Source organism: Chelonoidis abingdonii, chromosome 13 (genome assembly GCF_003597395.2).
Source record: "Chelonoidis abingdonii isolate Lonesome George chromosome 13, CheloAbing_2.0, whole genome shotgun sequence".
Classification (NCBI taxonomy): domain Eukaryota; kingdom Metazoa; phylum Chordata; order Testudines; family Testudinidae; genus Chelonoidis; species Chelonoidis abingdonii.
Genome location: NC_133781.1, coordinates 17196991 through 17218491, shown reverse-complemented (window position 1 = coordinate 17218491; position 21501 = coordinate 17196991). Strand labels below are relative to the sequence as shown.

Here is a 21501-nt window from a genome sequence, read left to right as displayed (position 1 = left end):
CATGCTTCTTTCAGTACAAGTGCTCTGTGCTATCTTTGTCTGCTTCCACCAGTAACAAGATCATGAACTTTTATCATGGTAGCTGTTCTTCAATTTCAATCATACCATTCCAATTATGAGGAGTTTGAGGGAATGCTATAGCTGGACATATTTATGCAAAATGCAAGGTATTATTTCACTAAACTGAACAGAACAGTAATTGAGAGATAACTGGTCTGGAGGGAAGGTAATGTAGACACATTACTATGAAAGAGAGAGGCAAGAGTACATTACATCCTAACATGCAGAATTAATTGAGAAGGGACAAACAACATGCTGAAAAGTTTTAGTCCACAAGTTATATGGATAGTAAGGTGGCTACTTTCCCTTCGACATTTTGTAGAACTTACGTGTATTCAGTGCTCTTTTCATTTCTTGATCATACCAGTATCTGATCAGTTGATCCTCTAAGACTGGAATGTCCAGGATAAGCAGAAACACAGAGCGCTCTCATTTGTCCCAACCAGTGACCAGAATAAAAAGATGCACAGTGATAGAACCAGGCCATTCTCCCAGCGCACGCACACACACACACACACCTGGAATGGGAAAAACTACTTGGACCCTGACAGATTTCATTTTGATGTTAGTTTTTCATATCAGCAAAGTAAATATTTCTTTCTCAATTAGGGCTCATCTATACAGGGGTTTAATCCATAGCTTTGAGTTAATCTGCTTCGAAAACGCTTGCATACACGCAATGCAATTCATTGTAGTGCACTGACTCTGCATGTTTTGGGAACTCTGAAGTTCTCGTTCAAAGTGAACTAACTTTGTTACAAAGTGAGTTCGTCTGGTCTGCTGTTCATGTGTATGCAATGCTGCTGCAAACTATTTGGACAGTCTTTCAAATGGCTATCCCAAGCAGCTTTGTGGGCTACCGTTACTGACCTGTTTACCTGTGTGCCCTCCTCTGCTCTACGGTCAAGTTGACTGGATGTTCCCTCCCCTGTTTATAAGCTGGCACATAGTCAGATATTATCCATACACTTCTGGATTCCAGTTTATAAGAACAGCTGTGATAATACTCCAGAAACCCTACAACATGCCTTGAGCCGCTGCTTGGAGCCACATCGACACACTGGATCTTATTGTCATCTGGGGAGAAGCACTGATGCGGGAAACACTTGTGGCCAACCACTGGAATAAAGACCTTTTTATGGACATTGTTAGGCAGATGCCTGTAAGGGGCCATAACCAGAATGCCTAACACTGCCAGATATAGGTGCTCCTGAGCTGTTGCACTTTATTAAAATGAGGGACAACAGAAAAAAGAAATCTGGCAGGTGACATGCAACATGTATTTTTTGAGGAGCTGGACAAGATTTTACATACCTACATGCCATGCAACCCAGGAAGCTTCATAATTGGTTCATAATTAAAAGCCATTTTGTTTCAGGCTCCAGCTCAGACATAAGGGGTTATGAATGTTCACCATCTGCAATGTCTACAGCCTTACAGTCATCTGCTGGTACCACCACTAGTGCTACAACTAAACATATGTCAGACAGTAAATTACCTGTTTATATAAAAACAGTCTTTATCACTCAGTAAAACCACAAATTAGTTTGTAGTCAGGACCAGCAAGATTCCATAGCTGAAAATATTGATTCTTTCATTTGTGCAAAAAGTTCTCCCTTTTGTCTTGTTCAGAACAAACATTTCATTGACAAAGTTCAATCATTACCACCAGGCTACACTACATCCGGCAGAGCAGACATTGCTGGAAGGATGCTGGAGAAAGTGTCTGAGAGGGAAACTGAACAGTGTGCAAAAAAACACTGATGGGAAATTCGTTAATCTGAGTCATGATGGGTGGCAGTGCTCCTGTAATATGTGCTTGTGTCACAATAGGAGATGGCGTTGTCTAGCTTACAAAAACAACTGATACAGCAGAATACTTAAAAGTAGCAGCAGTAAAAGCTATAACAAACTGTGACCGCACATTCAAGAGTCAAGTATATATCTTTGTCACCAACAACGCTGCAAGTGCGGCAAAGATGAGACGATACACAGAGATAAGGAAGGGAACCTGAAAACTTGCAACATATGGGTGCAGTGCTCATTTGATGCATCTTTTAGCCAAAGACTTAAGTATAACTCCAGGAATAAGGGAAAATGTTACAGAAATTGCACAATAATTCCATAATAACCACCTTGCTTCAGCTTCACTGAAGAGAGCAGGAGGATCCAAACTAATTCTCCCCCAGGGTGTATGATGGAATTCAGTAGTTGAGTTATTAAGAACGAGCCTACTCTGATGACAATTTGTGATGAAAATCGTAATAAAATAGATGGAACTATCACAAGCAAAGTAGTCAAACTTTAATTTAACACCCACCTCAACTTCTAGTACAGTACTGATCTGTGTGATGGCTCATTGTGTACAAGCTGAAGTCCAGCTGTGGGACCTGAACCCATGATTTCATGGGCCAGAAAGGAAAGAGTAACCAAAGTGAGCAACATGGACACTGCTTAGACGACAGGACTTGTTTTCTTGCTGAAAGTGAATGCCACCTCCAACTCCTTTCACAAAGAAAAATTTTACTATATATAGAAACCATCTTAAGTGCTACCTATAGAAGTGAGAACCCTGATATACACTCGGGCTTTTTGCATGAACATCACAGGTTGCAAATGAAGACAAGACTCTTTGTTAGAGCCCCCAGAAGGCAGGGTGGGAGGAAGAGAAGTAAGATTATTTCTCTCTCACTGTTTGGTAATGTAGATCTTTTCAAATTTCAAAGCAACCAGAGACAACCCACACAGCGTGACTGTGGTATCTTACTACAGCTTATTAACCTCCATATCTGGAACAAAGTATGTTATAAGCAAGGCCCTGTGTTTCCTGAGATTCCACAGCCAGTGAAATCCATCCTCTCACCCCCACTGCAGAACTCAGTTACACACTTTTAGCTTTTACTTTAAAAAAATCCAACTTTTCTAGCCCTTTGGATTGTTGAGATAACCTTCTGAATGACTTAGTTTAGTGACTTCCTCAGCCTACAAACAGCTTGAAGTAACAGGACTGCAGTTTGACCTGCTTCTATTGATCTCAGTATGATGTTAATTCTAAAATTTAAAGGGCCAGTACAATGAACTGTTTTGCAAAGAATACTAACAGAAAAATCCAAGTGACGTACCTATCCACCATTGCTGAACATAGTGGTGGACACTGGGACACTACTATGCATGGTAATTGGGGGCCTTGCCATAGTATTGAGGTTCCGTATGTTGTAAAATGTTCTGAATCTTAGGCCATGGCTACATTAGACATTTCAAAGCGCTGCCCCGGCAGCGCTGCGGGAGCGCTGCCGCAGCAGCGCTTTGAAGTGTGAGTGTAGTCAAAGCCACAGCGCTGGGAGAGAGCTCTCCCACCGCTGCTTGTAAACCACATCCCTTATGGGTGTAGCGTGCAGCGCTGGGAGCCGCTTTCCCAGCGCTGCCGCCCTGATTACACTGACACTTTACAGCGCTGCATCTTGCAGCGCTCAGGGGGGTGTTTTTTCACACCCCAGTTGCCGCGCTGTAAAGTGCCAGTGTAGCCATGGCCTTAATGGTAAGCATGATGCATGCAGAAACAAGACATCAGAGAGAGAGAGAGAGAACAAACACACACACACGGTCTTCTATCTCTTCTCTCCCCCCGTCTCCTTTTCCACTCTGGATAAGTTTCTTCCATCTGTTCTTGTTGTCTCCATTCACCCACTCCCAGTTTCCTACATATCATCAATATTAAATGGCCTCTGATTTGGGTCTGCAAGACACCTTCTTTTCTAAAAGCTCTCCAGTATTCATTTGTCCTGTTTAGCATTGAACACACCTCCTCTGTGTAGTAAAGACTTGTCCCTTTGGTGTAAGTGCTTCAGGACAACAAATCATTTGTTAGACATGCACTATTTATTGTTAGACATGCATTACTCATTGTACAGGATTAGCTACAGATGGGATTATGTAAAATAGTGTAATGTTAATAATGGAAAGAGAAAGCACTGAGTTCAGTAAACTCTTAATCAAGACATTCTGTATATCTGAACGGAAATTCTAGAGAGTTTTAAAATATGTTCAATACTTATAGATTTCTCTATGCAGGGTAGATTAAAAACAATAAAAATCATTTTTTAAATTTAAATTAAATATAGATTTAGAAAACAATTTAAATTTTAATTATGACAACCTATGTTAAGGCCTAAACTTACTCAATCTATTAAAATAATTTTAATTAATTTGAAAAATACTAAGCAGTACATATTTGTTGCTGTTATAAAGAAAGTCAAACCATTGAACTGGTGGAAGTCACTGGCTAAGTAACTGCAATCAAGAGTTTGTTGAAGCACTAAACTTGCTTTTGAAAGCACTAGTCTCATCTGCAGATGCAGAGAGAATATTTTCTTCATTTAGGTTATTCAACTAGGTTGGTTCAATGACTAGTTCATTCAAAATTAAGGAATCAGAGAGTTAAAAAAGCAGGAAAGTTTGTTTTCCTCTTCCACTGTATTAACAAAAAACTAGGTGGGAAGACAAGATCTACTGGTTTGAAAATCTCAAAGGACACAGTGATTAGAAACAATCAGTTCATTTCACCAACTACAGATAATACTGATTTATTAAAGTTAGTTAGTTTTAAATTCAAAAATATGCTTTGATAATTTTTTTTATCTTTATCAGAAAGCTTTATTAGTTAAAGAAAACTAAAACTTTAAAATGTTTTTTATATATTTAAGTGAATTTGAATTTCTATCCAAACAGAGCTTGATACAAATAAGCAAAAATTAATCATCTAGTAGAAAATGGTAAATCATTCATTCCTTATTTAAATAATAAAGCTGTACAAATTAGGACTTTGAATAAATGTAAGATAACTTATACAATTGCTTAAATAAATGTCTATAGATATAGTGTATCTTCCTGGTTAGGTTAAAAAAACAAAACAAACCCCAAATCCCACACCTACAAATTTAGTGCAAAGACTATTTATTTGCAAGTCAACATCAAAACAGAAGAGTAGGACTGGAAGGGACCGTGAGAGGTCATCTAGTCTAGTCCCCTGCACTCAAGGCAGCACCAATAACTAGACTGTAACTTGACAGGTGGTTGTCTAACCTTTTCTTAAAAACCGCCAATGATAGCAATTCCACAACCTCCCTAGGCAATTTGTTCCAGTGCTTAACTACTCTGACACTTAGGGAGTTTTTCCAAATGTCCAACTCACCCCTCCCTTGCTGCAATTTAAATCCATTGCTTCTTGTCCTATTCTTAGAGGTTAATCAGAACAATTTTTCACTCTCATAGGTCATGTTTTCTAGGCCTTTAATCATTTTTGTTCCTCTCCTTGTGGACAAATTGGAGAAAGTCAAATTTTTCTGAAATGTGCTGTCCAGAACTGGACACAATACTCCAGCTGAGGCCTTATCAGAACAGAGTAGAGTGGAAGAATTACTTCTCCTCTGTCGCTTACAACACTCCTGCTGATAGATCCCTTAATGATGTTCGTTTTGCAACAGTGTTACACTCTTTACTTCTGTTTATCTACTATAACCCCCCCCTCCCCCGATCCTTTTCTGCAGTACTCCTTCCTAGGCAGTCATTTCTCTTTTTGTATGCACGCAACTGATTGTTCCTTCCTAAGTGGAGTACTTTGTATTTGTCCTTATAGAATTTCATTCTATTTACATCACACCATTTATCCAGTTTGTCCAGATCATTTTGAATTTCAATCCTATCTTCCAAAGCAGGTGCATTCCCTCCAAGCTTGGGCTCATCCACAATCTTTATAAGTGTACTCTCTATGCCATTATCTAAATCATTTAAGAAGATGTTGAACAGAACCAGACCCCACTCAAAATACGCTCTTCCAGGTTGAATGTGAACCACTGATGATTACTCTTTGAGAATGGTTTTCCAGCCAGTTATGCACCCACCTTATAGTAGCTCCATGTAGGCTAGTTTTCTCCAGTTTATTTATGAGAAAGTCATGAGACATAGTATCAAAAGCCTTACTAAAGTCCAGATAATACCACATCTACCTCTTCCTCCTCAGTAACAAGGCTTGTTACCCTGTCAGTGGTTACCAAACAATAAAAGTAAACCTTTCTCTAGGAAAATAACTAAAATGTGTAAATGCAAAAAAACAATTTAAATCAAGGTTTCCTGCTTGCTGATCTAAATCATGAATAAACTAGGCAATGTTAAGTTATTTTTATTCCAATCAATGCACCTGGCTCTATGGGAATGTCTACATTGCAGTGTAAGCCTGTGCCTGAGCCTGAGTTTAAGCCTAAGCCCCTCTTCCGCTTGCATCTACACTACAATTGTGCTAACCCAAGGCTCAGAACCAGGATCCCAGGACCTTGCAGGGCACGAGCTTGAGTTAAGCTGGAACCCAGGGTATGAGTCCTATTGCCTTGCAGCACAGACGCTGTGACAGATTTCCGTTACCAATCTGCCCAGGGCATCGGGTGATTAGGCTGAGGCCGCAGGATCTTTAGGAGAGGAGATGACCGAGCACACCAAGTGTCTAAGTTTTAAAGCTTTATTAATAAAACAACAGCAGTGAGTGTTGGGACTGCTCCCATGTCACGCAAAGGAAGCAAGAAAGCTTTAATACCCCAGCCCTAACCCACTTTTATACTCACACACGCACGACCTGAGGCTGGCCAAGCCTGGGTGTAACATAAGAAGAAGAGGGGGAGAGGTGGACGGAAGTTCTTGTCCTGTGAACGAGTTGTCCAGGATACGCTGTGATCTCCAACTTGCTTTGGCTCTCGGGAGGGTTTTTAAATCCTGGGTTATTTTGGGGGTGTTTTCGTTTTAGGGCACTCTGTTCCTGGTGCTCTTTGTACCAGTCCAAATCGGTTTGCTGTGGCCTCCTCAGCATTCCCAAAACACACCGACTCCAGAGACTTTACCCTCCCTCCCCCCGTTGGCCTTCGCCGTCTCATTTGCTGTCACTGTCTTTACTGCAATCTCTACAGCACTGCTCCACTTAGTTCTCCTCTTCTCATCGCTGGGCAGCTGATGACCTTAGACTGGGGCCAGCGTTTTATCTTCAGATAGAACTAGCTGAGGTTTTGAGTTACCCCGTTGTCTGCTCTCTTCTTCCCTCCCCCTTTTGGCCTCTTGCAACCTGCAAAGGATTCCTCCACTCCACACTCACACCTTTGACCCACCCCGAAATGCCTTCCGATGCTTGTGACCACGTTAGCAACGTACAATGCTGCTTTGCCTCCCCATGTGACCCTCTGAGGGATTGAGTCCTTGGGCCTGTGACAGTCCCCCCGCCTTGATCCCGAATCAACATTTTGTTGTGAGGGGGTCACCATTTCAGTTTCCAACCTCCCTTTGATACGGTGGCTAGGGTTACTCCTGGCCTTCTACATAAACAGCAATATAGGACAAACATGAAGGTATCCCGCATGTGGAGGGCCATTTTGGCAGTATGTCTGAGGGCAGCAGGTGGCCACTGTCAGATGAGTGAGATCCACACTTATGACCAGTCCATGGCCTTTTCCAATTGTTCCAACCTCTCGTTTCTCATGGCCCCCTGCACAAGAAGCCCACTATGGTCTGCCTTTTCCAGGGGGTCAAGGACAACATACGCCTGAAGAGGGTGAGTTGAAGGGTGGCCTCCCCCCGGTACAACTGAGAAGGAAGGCTGGGACCTGAAAGCATGTCAAGGGCAAGTAAATGTCTAAAGCTTCCAAGGTGGCATTCAGGAGGATCCAGTGTTGTGTGGCTCCCTCTCATTTAGTGGCGGGTGACATCTGCCCCCATCGCTGGTGGAGGGAGATGTGGAGGTGTTTTCCAAGAACTGTTTCCTGAAGATTAGGAGCTAAGCGGAGGAGGCTACAATTTAGGAGGGGTGCTGCAAATTGTTCGGGGCAGGTAATATTTATCTCCCCGTGCTGGCGGGTCATGTGTGTGGATGAGTGAGTAACATGCGTGATATACCACCATTTGGGACTGTGGGGATTAGGTTGAACTTTATGTCACAGCCCTAAACCTATGCTCAAAACATGGCGTCTGTATGGCCAATTGTTGGACAAAAGGTCACATTGGTACCGTGTGCAACACCATGGTGCGGTGTGCAACATTTAGTGCTGTGTGCATTTTCCTGCTTTTTCCCTGGTCACCTAGGGATCAAGCTAGTGCGGTGTGCAACATTATAGTGCCATGTGCATTCTCCCACTCTTTCTGCCTGGTCACCTAGCGGTCAGGCTAGTACCTTGTGCAAAAATACCAGCGTGCCATGTGCATAAGGGTAGTGTGCCTGTTCTTGAACCTTCTGTCAGTCAAAAGGTCAAGCTGGTGGTGTGTGCAGAAGCATAGGGCTGTGTGCAAAAGTAGTGTGCCGGTTGCAGCTCCCATTGATGTAGACGGCACCCGCTCGGAACCTGGTTGGTGAAGGAGCTAGGGACCAATCAGATGCTGACACGAGTAAGAGAGCTTTCGAATAAAACCATGTCTCACGCCAGGATCCGGAGGAGTCTCCACGTGTTTGCTGGAAGGCCTGATCGCCCTTCCAGCCAGAGAGGTCTCCTGTGTACCGTGCCGGCTTGTGTTGCGTCCCGCCAATTCATCATGCTCTCGGTATCTGTACTGCTGGTCAGCTGCGCCTGGAGTGCAGTATTTGTATTCTAATTTCTATAACATTTTGTTTGCTTAGCCTCTTCATTTCTGAGAATATTCTGTTTGCTTTGTCTTCTCTTTTTCCCCTCCCTTATTTGGCACAGAATTGTATATATTGTTGTTACTTGATACCAAGTTATGTATATAGTAAATGAAAGTTAAATTGTTGTATTGATTGCTATTGTGGTTAATTGGTGTACTTTACAATATTTGGTTAATGTATATAGTTTACTCAGTTTGGTGTATCTACTCTTATTTCTGATGAGCAGTTAATCACAGATCATTTGGTTTCCTGTTGTTGGTTGTAAATAGATTGTTTCAAGTTGTGTAAATATTCTCATTCTAATAGTATTGTTAGTTGGTAAAAGCGCTCCTCCCCAGCCCAAGTTGCAACTTATCCCCCATCAATAAACGGCCATGTGGTTTTGAACTTTCAGTCTGTCACGTTTTGATTTTCCTCACTCGATCAAAAACTTACTTGAACCTGTATTGGTCTCGGACACTTTACACCATCCAGGGACTAACACTGCAACCACATCCCAATGCCAGCTGTCAACGTGAAGCACTGACTCAGACGGCATGTTAAACTCTTTTGTGCCATTGAATACCTTTCCGAGTACCCTCCCATCAGTAGTCCACTTGAGCCATCTTTTTTAAATTTTTCCCTCTCAGTGGAACCGTAAACACTGGCAGTATGGATGGTGGTTTTCCTCCTTCAGAGATAGGGGTCATTGTTCCCAGGTGGATGCAAACTTTTTGGGAGAGGGGTTTAGGTGGTGATGGGACATACTGTTGTCCCACAGGGTGTTGCCTGGGGACGTGCGGGGCCCTTCTGGGTTGATCCTGTTGGAGAGGGACATGCAAGGCTGGGGGACCTGAGGCTCTCAGCAGAGGGCCACCCCTGGAAAAATACCCAGGTTAATATATGATGCCACATTTTCAGGATGCTAAGCTACAATTGCCCCCATCCCACTGCCTGACTCAGGTCCCGGGATTCAGCTGGAGGTATCCCACAATTCCAAGAAACAACTTCCTTAATCCTCTTTCTAGCTCAACAATCTGGAATCCAGATTGAAAATGGAAGCCACTCCCCTTTGTAAATGGCTCAGGTCATGTTAATCCATTCTCTTCTGATCACCGATCTGCAAGCACAGTATCACCGAGCCTCCTGGGTTTGCAATCGAGAGAGAACCATCAAACCTTTTCCAAAGTCAGCTGCTTCCTGGTAACATTCAGGGAGGGGAGTAAAGTTTTCCCACAGTGCACCACAGCCCTAGAGCTAGAGCAGCCACATTTCTGGGGGTGGGGTAGGCCAGGGATGCTGGGATATGTTTACTCTGACTTGGGTCTGCACACTGCAGTGTGGATGCCAGAGCCCTAAGTTAGGAAAGTCTTAACATAGGGTTAAAATACAATGTAAACACTCAAGCCCAGGATTCCCTAACATAGGGCAGCTGACTCAGTCCCCCTAATCCTGGGCATTCAAGTTTGATGACTGAGCCTGGTTTCTCTCCATACTGAATGTATGCAGTGTAGTTGTAGCCATGCTGGTCCCAGAATATCCAGAGACACTATGCAGGTCTGGAAATGCACCCTCTCCATTCTCCTATTCCCCAAAGGGGTTTAATACTCTAAGACTTAACAGCTGTTCATTAAGCATATTTAAAAGTATTTTCCAATTGCATGTTAGCCAATCAGTTCTTCTCACCTTCCCAGCACGATGATGAAGGTTGTTCAGCAAAGAGCAGTCACATACCAAAGTCCCAAGTTCAAAGTTCTGTCATTTTATTTGTTTTTTAAAAAGTTCCTGTAGGCTACATAAGCTACTGAAAGGAATTTGCTCAAATTTTCAAAAACCAATTCCTATGTGGACAGAACATTTCAACCCAGAAGCTGACTTTTTTTTTTTTTTGAACATTTAGTGTGAAAACAAGGTTTGTTACAAAAATATTTCAACTTCCATAACTGAGAGTCTGACTGGCAACCATAAAAATACTTTGCACTTAGCTTTTGTCTATGTGAGGAAGCTATTACAAAGTAAGTTAAGGTGTGAACTGAAAGCACAACAGCTATTTCACTCTAACTCCCTGTGTGGATAAGCCCTTAGATAAAAGGACCACAAACTATTTCGACAATTTTAGTGAAGCCTCACTATACCCCTGGTGAAGTATTATTCCCATCTGACAGATAAGGAAAATAAAGCAAAAAGTGAAAAGTTGCCCAAAATTATGCACCAATTCAGTAACAGATTCTTATGCTACTAGCCCTTGTACATAACTTAGGTACATGACAAATGGAGGATACTCAAATACAAACACTCACCTCTAGCCAGAAATCAACTGAGCAATGACTGGACTTTGTTACATTTTGCCTCAAGTATAGTTACATATTATCTTTGATTAAGAAAAATAACTTTTGCTCAGCACAAATTTCAACATCTGCTCCCATTTTGTCAGTTGTAAAGCAAGTGAAATTGTCCCCTTAATTTCTTCTGCATATTAACTCAATACCAAAATTCTCCTGTATATTAGTATATTATGTTAAACAATTTAAACACAAAGAGTAGAAGGAAACTCAGTTACAGTTTCCACATAAATCTCTACTTCAATACACATATAGTACTGTACTTTATTACTGCATATGCTAAGTTTTCTACATTAATTATGTGTGACACATGAAGCAGCTAAGGCTGTTGCCAGAACGATAACTTTGGACTTCCTGAATTTTGCAGTGAGAGCCTGATCCACACCCATTTGAATTTATGGTCTACTGACTGCAGTGGAATTTAGATCAAGTCCTATATTGTCATCCATAACACTGCAACAACATAGGATTGTTAGTGCAAACCCCACCCCCACTCTGAATTTCCTCACTGGAAGTATTATAACGTTTTGTACAATTCAGAAAAATATACAAAAAGGGCTACCTTACAAGAGAGAAAACGGGAACTGCTATGTACAAATAACTGAACTATATTCTATATATAAAATACTAAACAGTCTTATTCATTTATGTTAGAGTAATTCACTGGACCAGAAATAAATCTATAAATCCAAGTCTGTATATCAAAGATCAAATGTATCCTGTTACACATGTAGCTGAGAATACTCCTTCAATTTCTGTAAAAATAGTTTTAGCAGCTGTTCCCAGTGTACAGTATTTACATTGCAAAAAAATCATTAAAATTTGCTCCCAAGGCCACAAGATCTACTTGCCTACTCTTTTTCCATAAGAATAATTGAGAAGTGATATCTTACTCCTCCATTTAAAAAGAAAAGCCTTACTCAAGACAAGTTAGAGTTTACCATACAGTATCTTTAAGTTTTCTAATCAACAATGAATTTGAATATACATTAAAAAAAGATATAGAATCACAGACTATCAGGGTTGGAGGGGACCTCAGGAGGTCATCTAGTCCAACCTCCTGCTCAAAGCAGCCCCAGATCACTAAATGGCCCCCTCAAGGATTGAACTCACAACCCTGAGTTTAGCAGGCCAATGCTCAAACCACTGAGCTATCCCTCCCCTCAATATATATTCAGTACAATTCCAAAAGAATCACTTTCCAAAACAACTATGTCAAGAGATTTAGAATCCCTGATTTATCCTGGGAACTACAACTATTTTTGATGGGACAGTGAATCTTAATGAATTTGGTCTATTTGTCCAATCCAGTGTTTCCTTGGATTTCAACAGGAGTTGGACTGAGCCCTTAGTAGGTACAGTCAGATGCATATTTGTTTATTTAAATAAATACATCTCCAGGTACACTCACACCTTTGCGCCTAGGTATTTAATTTTGCAGTCACTTTTTGAAGAAGCTAACAGAAAGCTATGTCAGACATTGATTTCTCAACTAAGTTTCTTAAACTGTGTCAAAGGTGCTTAACCATATTTAGAGCTAAGTTCATGGCAAGTTTGACAGCTGAATTGGAGTCTAAAACTTTTTTCCCCAACTTTGGATAATACAAAAAATATAAGAGATCAGCTAAATGAAAGGTCAGACTTTAATTCTTTGGGCTAAAAGGAAACATTTCAAACCCAAAAGCATTGTTTTGTCTGAAAATTCTCTTAGGATCTCTTCAACAATGACAATACAATAGCTCTATTTACAAAGTTAAGTAAAGTAATCAGCTTCACAGAAGTACATTGAAGAAAATGATCTCATTTACCCCATTAATTAAAACAGTCAAAATATTTAATTCCTCATGGTTAATTTAGAATGACTAAAAACCAGATTTTCATCTTAAGGGAAATTTTTACTATCTTTGGCATTACAGAAGATTTGATCATTGCTAGGTTTATAATAAAGGAGCCTGAGGAAACAGATGGACACTGTAGTCAATAGATTTGATCCCTAGGGAATTAGGGCTTGTGTCAAAGACCACTGAAGTTAAGAAATGGGGGCTTTGGCTCAGGTTCCTAGTTTGCTTTAAAAATTTGAAGGAAAAAAAAAAGCTCTGATTTCATTGATGATGCAGAAGAATTTTCTTCCAGCATCTGCTTTGCATCAGAGTCAGGTACCTTTTAAACCAGTAGATTTCATCAGGATCTGCAATCCCATAGTTTCTTAGCTTCACCACCATCAGGGCGCTTTTCCTGATGGCTTCCTCATAGCGCTGGCTGCGGGACAGGAAATTCAAATCCTCATGCTGGAAGTCTGGATCATTCAGAACTAAGGCTTCTGAGGGCACAAGGGAAGAACAGAAAAGGAATTAACGGTCAAGAGATCAAAACAGTCATCCCATGAGGAAGGGTAAAACTATAAGGATTGTTATGCCCAGCCCTGAAATCCTAAAATCTGAAACAAGTTCAGGTGCATTTGCTAGTCAAATTACTTGCCATTTTCACATTAAGTGCATGTTCAAGTATCTTTTAGTCAGTAATTCACTGGTATGGCACCACAGGGCACTAAGGTACTCATATGGTTCCTGTTATTGTAGTGTATCTAGCCTTGGAGCACCCCTGTTAGGTAGAGAAGTGCTACATTAGCCACATTTTACAAGTGGGGAACTGAGGCACAGAGAGACTAAATGTCTTGCTCAAGGTCACACAGGAAGTCTGTGGCAGAACAAGGAAATGAACCCAGTCCTAGGCTAATACGCTAACCACTAGACCATCCTTTCTCACAGTCCCATATGGGGCACCTGGGTATAAAGCAGGGGGCAGGAAGCAATATCAAGCACCTACCTATGAGGATCTTGCCTTATCTAGGGACAGAAGATGGAAGATTTCCCCATAAGTGGCATCCAACTTACCTGGCAGGAAGAAGAGCAATACTACAACCCCCCCAATTGGGCTCCCTGGGGCAGTACACACACAGGAATGGGAGCGCCCCAGGATCCAGTGGGGGGTCTTAAACTGGGCACAGAGAGGGGTAGGGGAGTACCCCAACATGAGGAGGGGGGGGTCCCCTCACAGCCCGTGGGGGAGGGGCGCCGGGGGCGGCTCCGCCCCGTGAGGAGGGGGGGGTCCCCTCACAGCCCGTGGGGGAGGGGCGCCGGGGGTGGCTCCGCCCCATGAGGAGAGGGGGGGGTCCCCTCATAGCCGGTGGGGGCTCAGGCGCTCACCGATCTCCTTGCGGCGCCGGGTCCGCTCGGCGCCCCCATCCAGGATGTGGGTGAGGAGCTCGGCGTTGAAGGAGGCCGAGTCACGCTCCCTGCGCAGGTCCCTGTTCATTGCGATGGCGGCACCTCCCCGACTCCGTGACCCCCTCCCTGCTCGCACAGACCGACTGAGCAGCAACGCGAGCAGCAGCCGGGAGCAGCGAGCCCCGCTCCCAGCCCCGCCCCCTTGCGTGGTACTTGAGAGGGCGGTGACACGAAGAGAAAGCGATTGGCGCGTGGCTCCGTCACTCACCACGTGCGCATGCGCAAGAGGCTGCTGGGTGACTGCGTTGGAGCCTAGCGCTAAACAAGCTCTTTGAAGGGGGCGGGGCCTGGGTTCATTCACTGGTGTGATCAGGGAGAGGAAACTTCTGTCCCAGCGGTTCCTTCACCCCTAGGGCAAGGTGCAAAGGTGGAGTGGGGTCTGGGCAACCAGCAGGTCAGGCAGCGCTTCATTTGTGCCAGGGCTGGGACCTAGCTCTGGGTTCTTATGAAAGAAAAAAATTGCTTGAGCTCCAGCACCTCTTTCCTTACAAATTAAGCACTGGAGCCAGGGCCCACAGCCTAGTAGGTGACAATCCTTGAGGGGAACACTGCCTATCAGGGAAAGGTTGAGGCAGCGAGTTATTGTGCTTATGAGGGGGAAGATCAATGGGTTAAGATGTTAAAAGGCTGTGTCTTAAAACACAACAAGGGGGAAAAAACAGCCCCTACATCTGATCATCTACATTTTGAAGGAACTAGCTGCCATAGCAGAAATAGATAGCCCTGACAAATAGGGATAGGTGATGTGCTACAGCCTGAGCAGATGCTAGACAGACCTCCAAAAGGCCCCTGAGGTTCTTGTGTTTTTGAACTTTGGTATCAATTGCATAATGTGCCCGGCCAGTTTTTGTTTGTTGTTGAAATCACAATCAGTCTCACCCCACATATACAATGGGTGGAACTAAATGAATTGCAACAAGTAACTATTTCAGGGCTCTGTGATGCAATTAGTGCAGTCCAGTGAATTAATTGCAAATAATAGTGACATTTGAGGGCTCTAGCAGTGCATTCCTGCAACCACTGCACTGCTACAGTACTGAAGATCCCATGCACATCTTGAGAGGCACAGCAGTAAATCAAAACAGAAACATAAATTTGCAGGACTTTATGCGTTACAGCTACAGCATTCTATTATTAAGTGCACATTTGTTATTTAACATATTGCAAACAGGTCTGAGCATAAACTAGTCCACTGCCAGTAGCATCAGAGCTGGAAATAGAATCCAGGTAGCATTCCTAGTCCCCTCCGCTATCCACCAAAGTGGTACCTCTCCACAAAGATTATTTCACAATTTAAATTTTAAAATCAACACAAATAAATATAACTGGTGAAACAGACAACGTGTAGCCCATTCGCTTCATAACATTGTATAGATACTAAACATGAGTTACTGGCCCGGATTTCTCTATTTTAGATGCGTGTAATACATTTTTCAGAAATATGTGGGAAGGAGCCAATAACTATTAAAGCCACGGGTTGCAACACATCACTGGCACAAAGCAGAGGAAGTGATTAAGGGAGGCAGACATACTTTAAGTAGCTGGGAGAACCCGACTATGCACAGTCACTGGCATAATCTCCTTCGCAGCGCTTTGCTGCTGCCACCTAGAAGGCAGGACTGCGCTGAGCAATTTCTTCTAATCATGTGGCCAGCCGCCTGGCCACGTGGGAAGACAGGGGGAGGAGATTTATTGCAGAGCTCTGTCTGGCTTCCAAGTTCCTGGTGTGTGAGTGTGTAAGCAAACGTCCCAGGGAGAGAGGTAAGGGGCAGCGCGTTGTATGACCTCTCCCCCAAGGGTCCCAAGAGAATGAGGGAGGGTCATAGAGACCCTAAAAAACCTGAAAAAACCACAGAGCAGGCCCTAAAAATCCTGAAAGAGAAATCAGAGGCAAAAGGGCGGGGAATGGGGCGAGCTAAGGAAACAGACATGTGACACAATGTGTGGGGGAGCAGCCCTGCTAAGTTGTGTAGTGAGTTAGGCTCCCCTTAGCATGAGTGACTTAGGTTCCCGACTAAGCTCCAGGAGGTAAATGGCTAATGTGCTATAGCACTGAACATGAGGTGACACCCAGATTTTGGGGAGAAGAGACCCTGTTCCTGCAGAGTGTTGGAGCACAAACCCCTTGGCCCCATTATACACCCTCGGGTCCCCTGAACTCTTGTCAGCTATCCTTTCCTCAGGGACTGCCCCCAAACCCTCCAGTTCCCCCCTCTTTGTTCTCCCTTCTCCCCCCCTTCGCAGTCTCCTCTTTCCATCACTCACTCTTTTGCTTCCCTCCCCGAGTCAGCTGCTGCGGGTTGCCAACTGTCTAACCGCCCAAAACTGAACATCCTAGCCCCACCCGCTGCCCCTTCTTTGAGGCCCTGCTTCTCCCCCACTCCAGCCCCACTCCCCAATGGTTCCTGAAACTTTAATACCAATAGTAAACCCTAAATAGCCTGATCCCAACATGCCAGAGATGAGAGTAGTAAAGTGATACTATCCTGTCTGCTACTTCTGAAGCAAGTTTTCTTTAACATGACAGTGGGAAGTGCATGAAACCCTATTTGAAAGTAGGTGGTTCAATACAGTAGTAAAATGTGCGACAGGGAACAATCTTGTCTTAACCAGGACTCCTTCAATTGTAGAACCTATAGGTCAAATGCAGACTGCGTGTAGGTAGGTCTAACTCCATTTACTTTCTGTTATTACTAAATTACAAAGTCAGTATAGCCCTTCAGATTTCGGACTCAAGTTACACAGCTGCGGTAGAAAACATTGATAATTACTGATTTGGAAAGGTGACTTTGTTTAGATTTTTGACAGAGTCTCTAAGGATAGGGCCTCACTCTTGCCAATTGGTTATCAACTCTAGTGCTGCTAACTCAGAGGAAAAACCATCCGCTGCTAGATCACAAAACAAATTTGGTAAGTTACTTACATGCCAAATCACCAAGGTCTTCTTCCCAGTAGATCTACATTAGTCAACCTTTTTAGTCTATTTCCCAGTGAATTATTTTAGTTGTAGGAGGGTTAGTCACATCCTAACAATCTAAGCTAATCGCCTATGTTTGACAGTTCAAAAAGCTTGCACACTTTGTCTTATGTCTGCATACACCTAGAACTTGAAAGGCTGGGGGAAACCATTAGCTATGGTAGATATGTGCACCGTGTTCTATAATCCCAGTTAACAAAAATAACTTGTTCAGTTTTAAAACTATTCTGCAACAATTTTGATTGGAACCTGTTACAACACCCACACATCTGTGATAGTCTTTAAAACACATGCACGAGCACATATGCTTTCTTACTAATAGGTACTTAGCTTCAGGATGCAGTCAACTGACTGATTTAGGTCATCACCCAACAGAAAGTCTGTGTGTTACTTGTCAGAGTGCAGGGCAGATGCACCTGTTTTTCACTCACACCGGCTTTCAGTTCCCTTGGCCATCACCTCCGATGAGTGAAGACCCATGTCTCACTGCCTTCTGAACAGGATGTGTCCAAGCTGAACAGCGCTCTGCCTTCACAGTGGTATTCCCAGCAAAGCCAGTCTGCTTAAGCTGGCCTGCTTGGGTTCTCTTCAAAGACGTTTAACAGGTGTAATGGCTACAGTTATAAGATACCACACAGGCTTAGTGCATCCATTGGGTTTTTTGTAGGTACATTTTGGGGCCTATGAAGGTTGAGTAACATCCCTTTAAATACCTGCCCAGAATTTTGTCTGCTTGTGGAACCTGCAGCAGCAGCTCTGCAAGATGCTGCCCAGTCCTGGTGTTTATTATTTTCCTTGGGAGATTAACTCTGGATCAGTTACCGATGGGGAGACACTGCGAACATTTGGCAGGTGAGAGCAGCTTTTTTCAGGCCAGCGCTACTTTCAGTAGTGTCTCTGTCACGTCTGTATTTTTTTTCCTTCCTTGAGTCCTCTCAACTCACTTTTTAGGGTCCCTGCTGCTGAGTTCACTGAATCGATTGTGTTTCAGGTTACACTGTTATGACATGGTCCAGTCTGAAGCCATCCTGACAGCCCTGCACAGTTCAGTCCAGCACCAGGTCTGTGTTTGCACCAAATTTGTGGAACCATTCCAAGCCCAGCTTGGATCCCTATATGTGGCTCTGGGAGAGATCGAGCAGAGGGATGGTAAGTGCTTCTTTGTTTTCTCCTTATGTGAAAGAACGAGCTATCTGTTTGTCTGGGGAAAGGAAAAAACCATGCACCAGTTAGGCCTCTGGCTTCCTTTGCTCTCCCTCTCCACCCAAAGCAACTGTACTATTAGGTGAAGAAAATCATTCAAACTCACTCTGAGACACAGCATGTCTTATGGTTAGAGCAGGTTCTATTCCCAGCTCTGCCACTGATTTCCTGTGTGACCTTGGGCAAATCACTCTGCCGCTCTGTGCCTCAGTTTCCCCATGTATAATATCCTTATCCATCTTCACAAAGTACTTTGAGATTGGCACATGAAAGGCACTACAGAAATGCCAAATATTACTAATTTTGTGGCTCTGATAAAGGACTTTTCCTCTCTAAAAGATAGTCTTATCTCGGAACCCTGTGATCCCTGCTCTTTGATATTACTGTGCAGTTAATCAGTTGGTTACAGAGAAACTGGTATTCCCTGCAGAGGCTTGGGACGGCCAAGTGCAGCTCAGTGTGTTTGTGTTTCAAAGTCTTAGGAAGTGGCAACATTAGAAGACACGTTTGATCGTAGAGTAATATGGTTTCACACATTTAAAGCAGATGTTAAAACCAACAAGTGTATTTTAAAATTAATGTTTTAGCTGAAATGAATTGCAGCGAACCCATGTTATAAGGAGGAAGGTTGGTTTTAAAGTACAGAACTGAGGGTCAGAAGATCTGGGTTCTATTTCTGACTCTGCCATTGACTCACTGTGGGACCTTGGGAAAGTCATGCCCCTGTCCTGTGCCTCAGTTTCCCCACCTGTAAAACAAGGAGGATAATTATTAGGCTAACAGTGTTGCTGTGAGGACTGATTAGCCTATAAAGTGCTTGGAGATCCTTGGAGGGAAGGTGCCACAGAGACAAATATTTTCTATCCTCATCATTTGGGATTCGCATAGCTCCACAAACAGGATCCGATGCTTGTGCATTGAGCGCCGACACAGTGAGCAAGGTGCAATTTCTACACAGCGAAAGCAGCAGGGGTGTGTCTGCACATGTACCCTGGGAAATTAAGGAGAATTCCTCCCCACTGCCCCAAACCTTTCTATCCCAACCCTAAGTTTTCAATAACTCTCCAGCCTGTAATTGCCTTTCTGTGTCAGTATTTTGTAATTTGCAAACACACTTAACTCACTGCATTGTAACATGCTGTTTAACTTGAACCACAGCTTAGAAATCTTTGCGTCTCTTCTCCTTCCCTCAGAGCATCACAAATACATCCCCACTCTGAGGCATGGAATGGGAGACATTAAAGCAATCCGACAAGATTGGTGATGAAGGGCGCCAGATCCAATTTGCTATGGTGCTCTGCAGATCATTTTATTTGCATCGTAAGATATAGAAAGCAAATCTTGGCTTGGCTGTATGACTGCCAAGTGAAGCTGAGTGACTTTGTCCCAGGCAACACCTTGTAATAATTATTATTTATGACTGGAATTCTTCTTAATTAGTTTGAGATTTATTACGTATCTGATTTGTAACAGCGTGCCTTTCTGGATTGCCTTCCAGCTGACTGTCTCCAAGCACAGTCTAAACATCAATGATTTCAGTCTCACAGGAAATTGTTCCCATTTTGCAGGTGAGGCAGTGAAACAGGACTAAGACCAGAAAGTTCCACAGCTAGTCAGTGACAGGGCTAGTTTCAGAACCCAGGACTCCTGCTCTATGGAACAATCTCCCCATAACTCTCCGCTTTAGTCGTTCTCCACCTACTTTTAAAATTCAGCTCAACCTCTTATTTTCTCCTGCCTCTCTCTCAATTTTTCTTTCAAGTCCTAGTACGTAACAGTGGGGGTTCAGTCTGTGCAAAAGATGCTATGTAACCGTTCTCCTCCCGAGAAGCTGCATTCATTATTTTATATTTGCAGGCGAGAGGCCTGTGCTGAAGGCTCGGGTGCTGATGTGCGTAGAAGGGATGAATCTGCCCTTGCTGGAGCAGGCAATACAGGAGCAGCGGCGATATTTCCAAGAGAGACAGGGGCAGGTGGAGAGCAGTGCCTCCTAGCCTTACTGGAGGAAGGTGATGTTGAACTGAGTCCAGGTCTCAGATGCATCACCTGCCTTCCGTCCTTCTCTGCATCCTGCTGATCTTTTGCTGTTTTGGCATCATGAACCCCAGTCTGGTTCCGAGGTTGCTGTCCCTTTCCACAGTGTTTCAGGTTTTGGATGTCCTTGGAACGTGTATTTGCCTTAGGTGTTTTCAGGGGCTCATTTTTAAATCACTCTTTTCTGTCCTGTCACATCGATGGGATGAACTGAGTGCCTGGGAAAGTCCCAGATACCAGGGGTTTAAGCTGGTTCACCCTCACACTTCTGTCAATAAGTCTCAGACCTAATCTGAAATACCCTCCACTATTCCAGTCGTGGGCACCATGCAGCTCTGCCAGTGCACCTCAGTCCTGACGCTTACAAACTCCCACGGTTCCAGTGCTCAAGCCTGTCTGGAAAAGAGACTGGGAAGCATGCTGAATTGAATGACAACTTTAAGAAATTCCTCCCAGAGGACAAGACCAAATCCTCATCACGCAAGAGCTGAGTCCAGGATTTGAACCCAGGTTTCTAGAAACAAGAAAATGATGCACCAATTAATTTTACTAGTTGGTGCATCTTTGCAGTTAAAGTCAATATCTCAGACTGAGACGAGCGTGGACAGTGTCTGTTGACGTCAGTGGGAGTTGGGTGCGTGTGTTTGAGGAAGGAATTTGGCTCAATGAATTCTGAAATATAAAATTGTGGTGCCCCGCAGTGAGAGGTTAGTCATTTATTTCCCTCCTTTACAGGACAAGAGGAGGAGAGAGTCTGATCCTGGAGGTGCTTTCCCTTGAGAAAATCTAAACTGTCTGTTTTATTATGGTATTGAATGTGTTCTTTGACTGAAATGTTCATAAATCTAGGAGATGAAAAGAGCATGCAGCCTGCTTCTGTTAGTGATTAAAAACTGCATTCATGTTAAGGGGCCTGAATTCATCCCTGCTGCAACTCTGCTGAAGACACAGGGCACTGAGTCCGGGTGT

At 43.4% G+C, this 21501-nt stretch overlaps 2 protein-coding genes across 5 annotated transcripts in view; one reads left to right on the top strand and one right to left on the bottom strand.

The window, feature by feature from the left end:
- ACOX1 (acyl-CoA oxidase 1) overlaps positions 1-14435 on the bottom strand; it is a 34141-nt gene extending 19706 nt beyond the window's left edge. For 2 of the 3 annotated variants that reach the window (XM_032792879.2, XM_032792882.2), the window contains exons 1-2: positions 14238-14429; positions 13192-13351 (exon numbers count right to left, since the gene is read on the bottom strand). In XM_032792879.2, coding sequence (XP_032648770.1) covers positions 13192-13351; positions 14238-14346 — 269 coding nt within the window. In that variant the 5' untranslated portion in view covers positions 14347-14429. Of the gene's footprint in view, positions 1-13191; positions 13352-14237 lie in introns of all 3 variants that reach the window. The other variant, XM_075071785.1, reaches the window with a different exon arrangement.
- A 1566-nt stretch (positions 14436-16001) lies between these two features.
- TEN1 (TEN1 subunit of CST complex) lies at positions 16002-21394 on the top strand. Of its 2 annotated transcripts, none has more exons than XM_032792877.2 (4): positions 16002-16079; positions 17963-18147; positions 18287-18444; positions 20356-21394. In XM_032792877.2, exons 2-4 carry the CDS (start codon positions 18059-18061, stop codon positions 20490-20492), a joined length of 384 nt encoding a protein of 127 aa, XP_032648768.1. In that variant the 5' UTR covers positions 16002-16079; positions 17963-18058; the 3' UTR covers positions 20493-21394. The 2 variants fall into 2 exon arrangements, with proteins under 2 accessions (XP_032648768.1, XP_074927884.1); XM_075071783.1 differs by lacking the exon at positions 16002-16079 and adding an exon at positions 16106-16208.
- Positions 21395-21501: the final 107 nt, after the last annotated feature.

Excerpts from the sequence above, each read along its gene's own strand:
- TEN1 (XM_032792877.2), top strand. The coding sequence starts at position 18,059 with ATGCTGCCCAGTCCTGGTGTTTATTATTTTCCTTGGGAGATTAACTCT. Across the intron at positions 18,148-18,286 it reads ACACTGCGAACATTTGGCAG|GTTACACTGTTATGACATGG; the intron begins GTGAGAGCAGCT and ends ATTGTGTTTCAG. Across the intron at positions 18,445-20,355 it reads AGAGATCGAGCAGAGGGATG|GCGAGAGGCCTGTGCTGAAG; the intron begins GTAAGTGCTTCT and ends TTATATTTGCAG.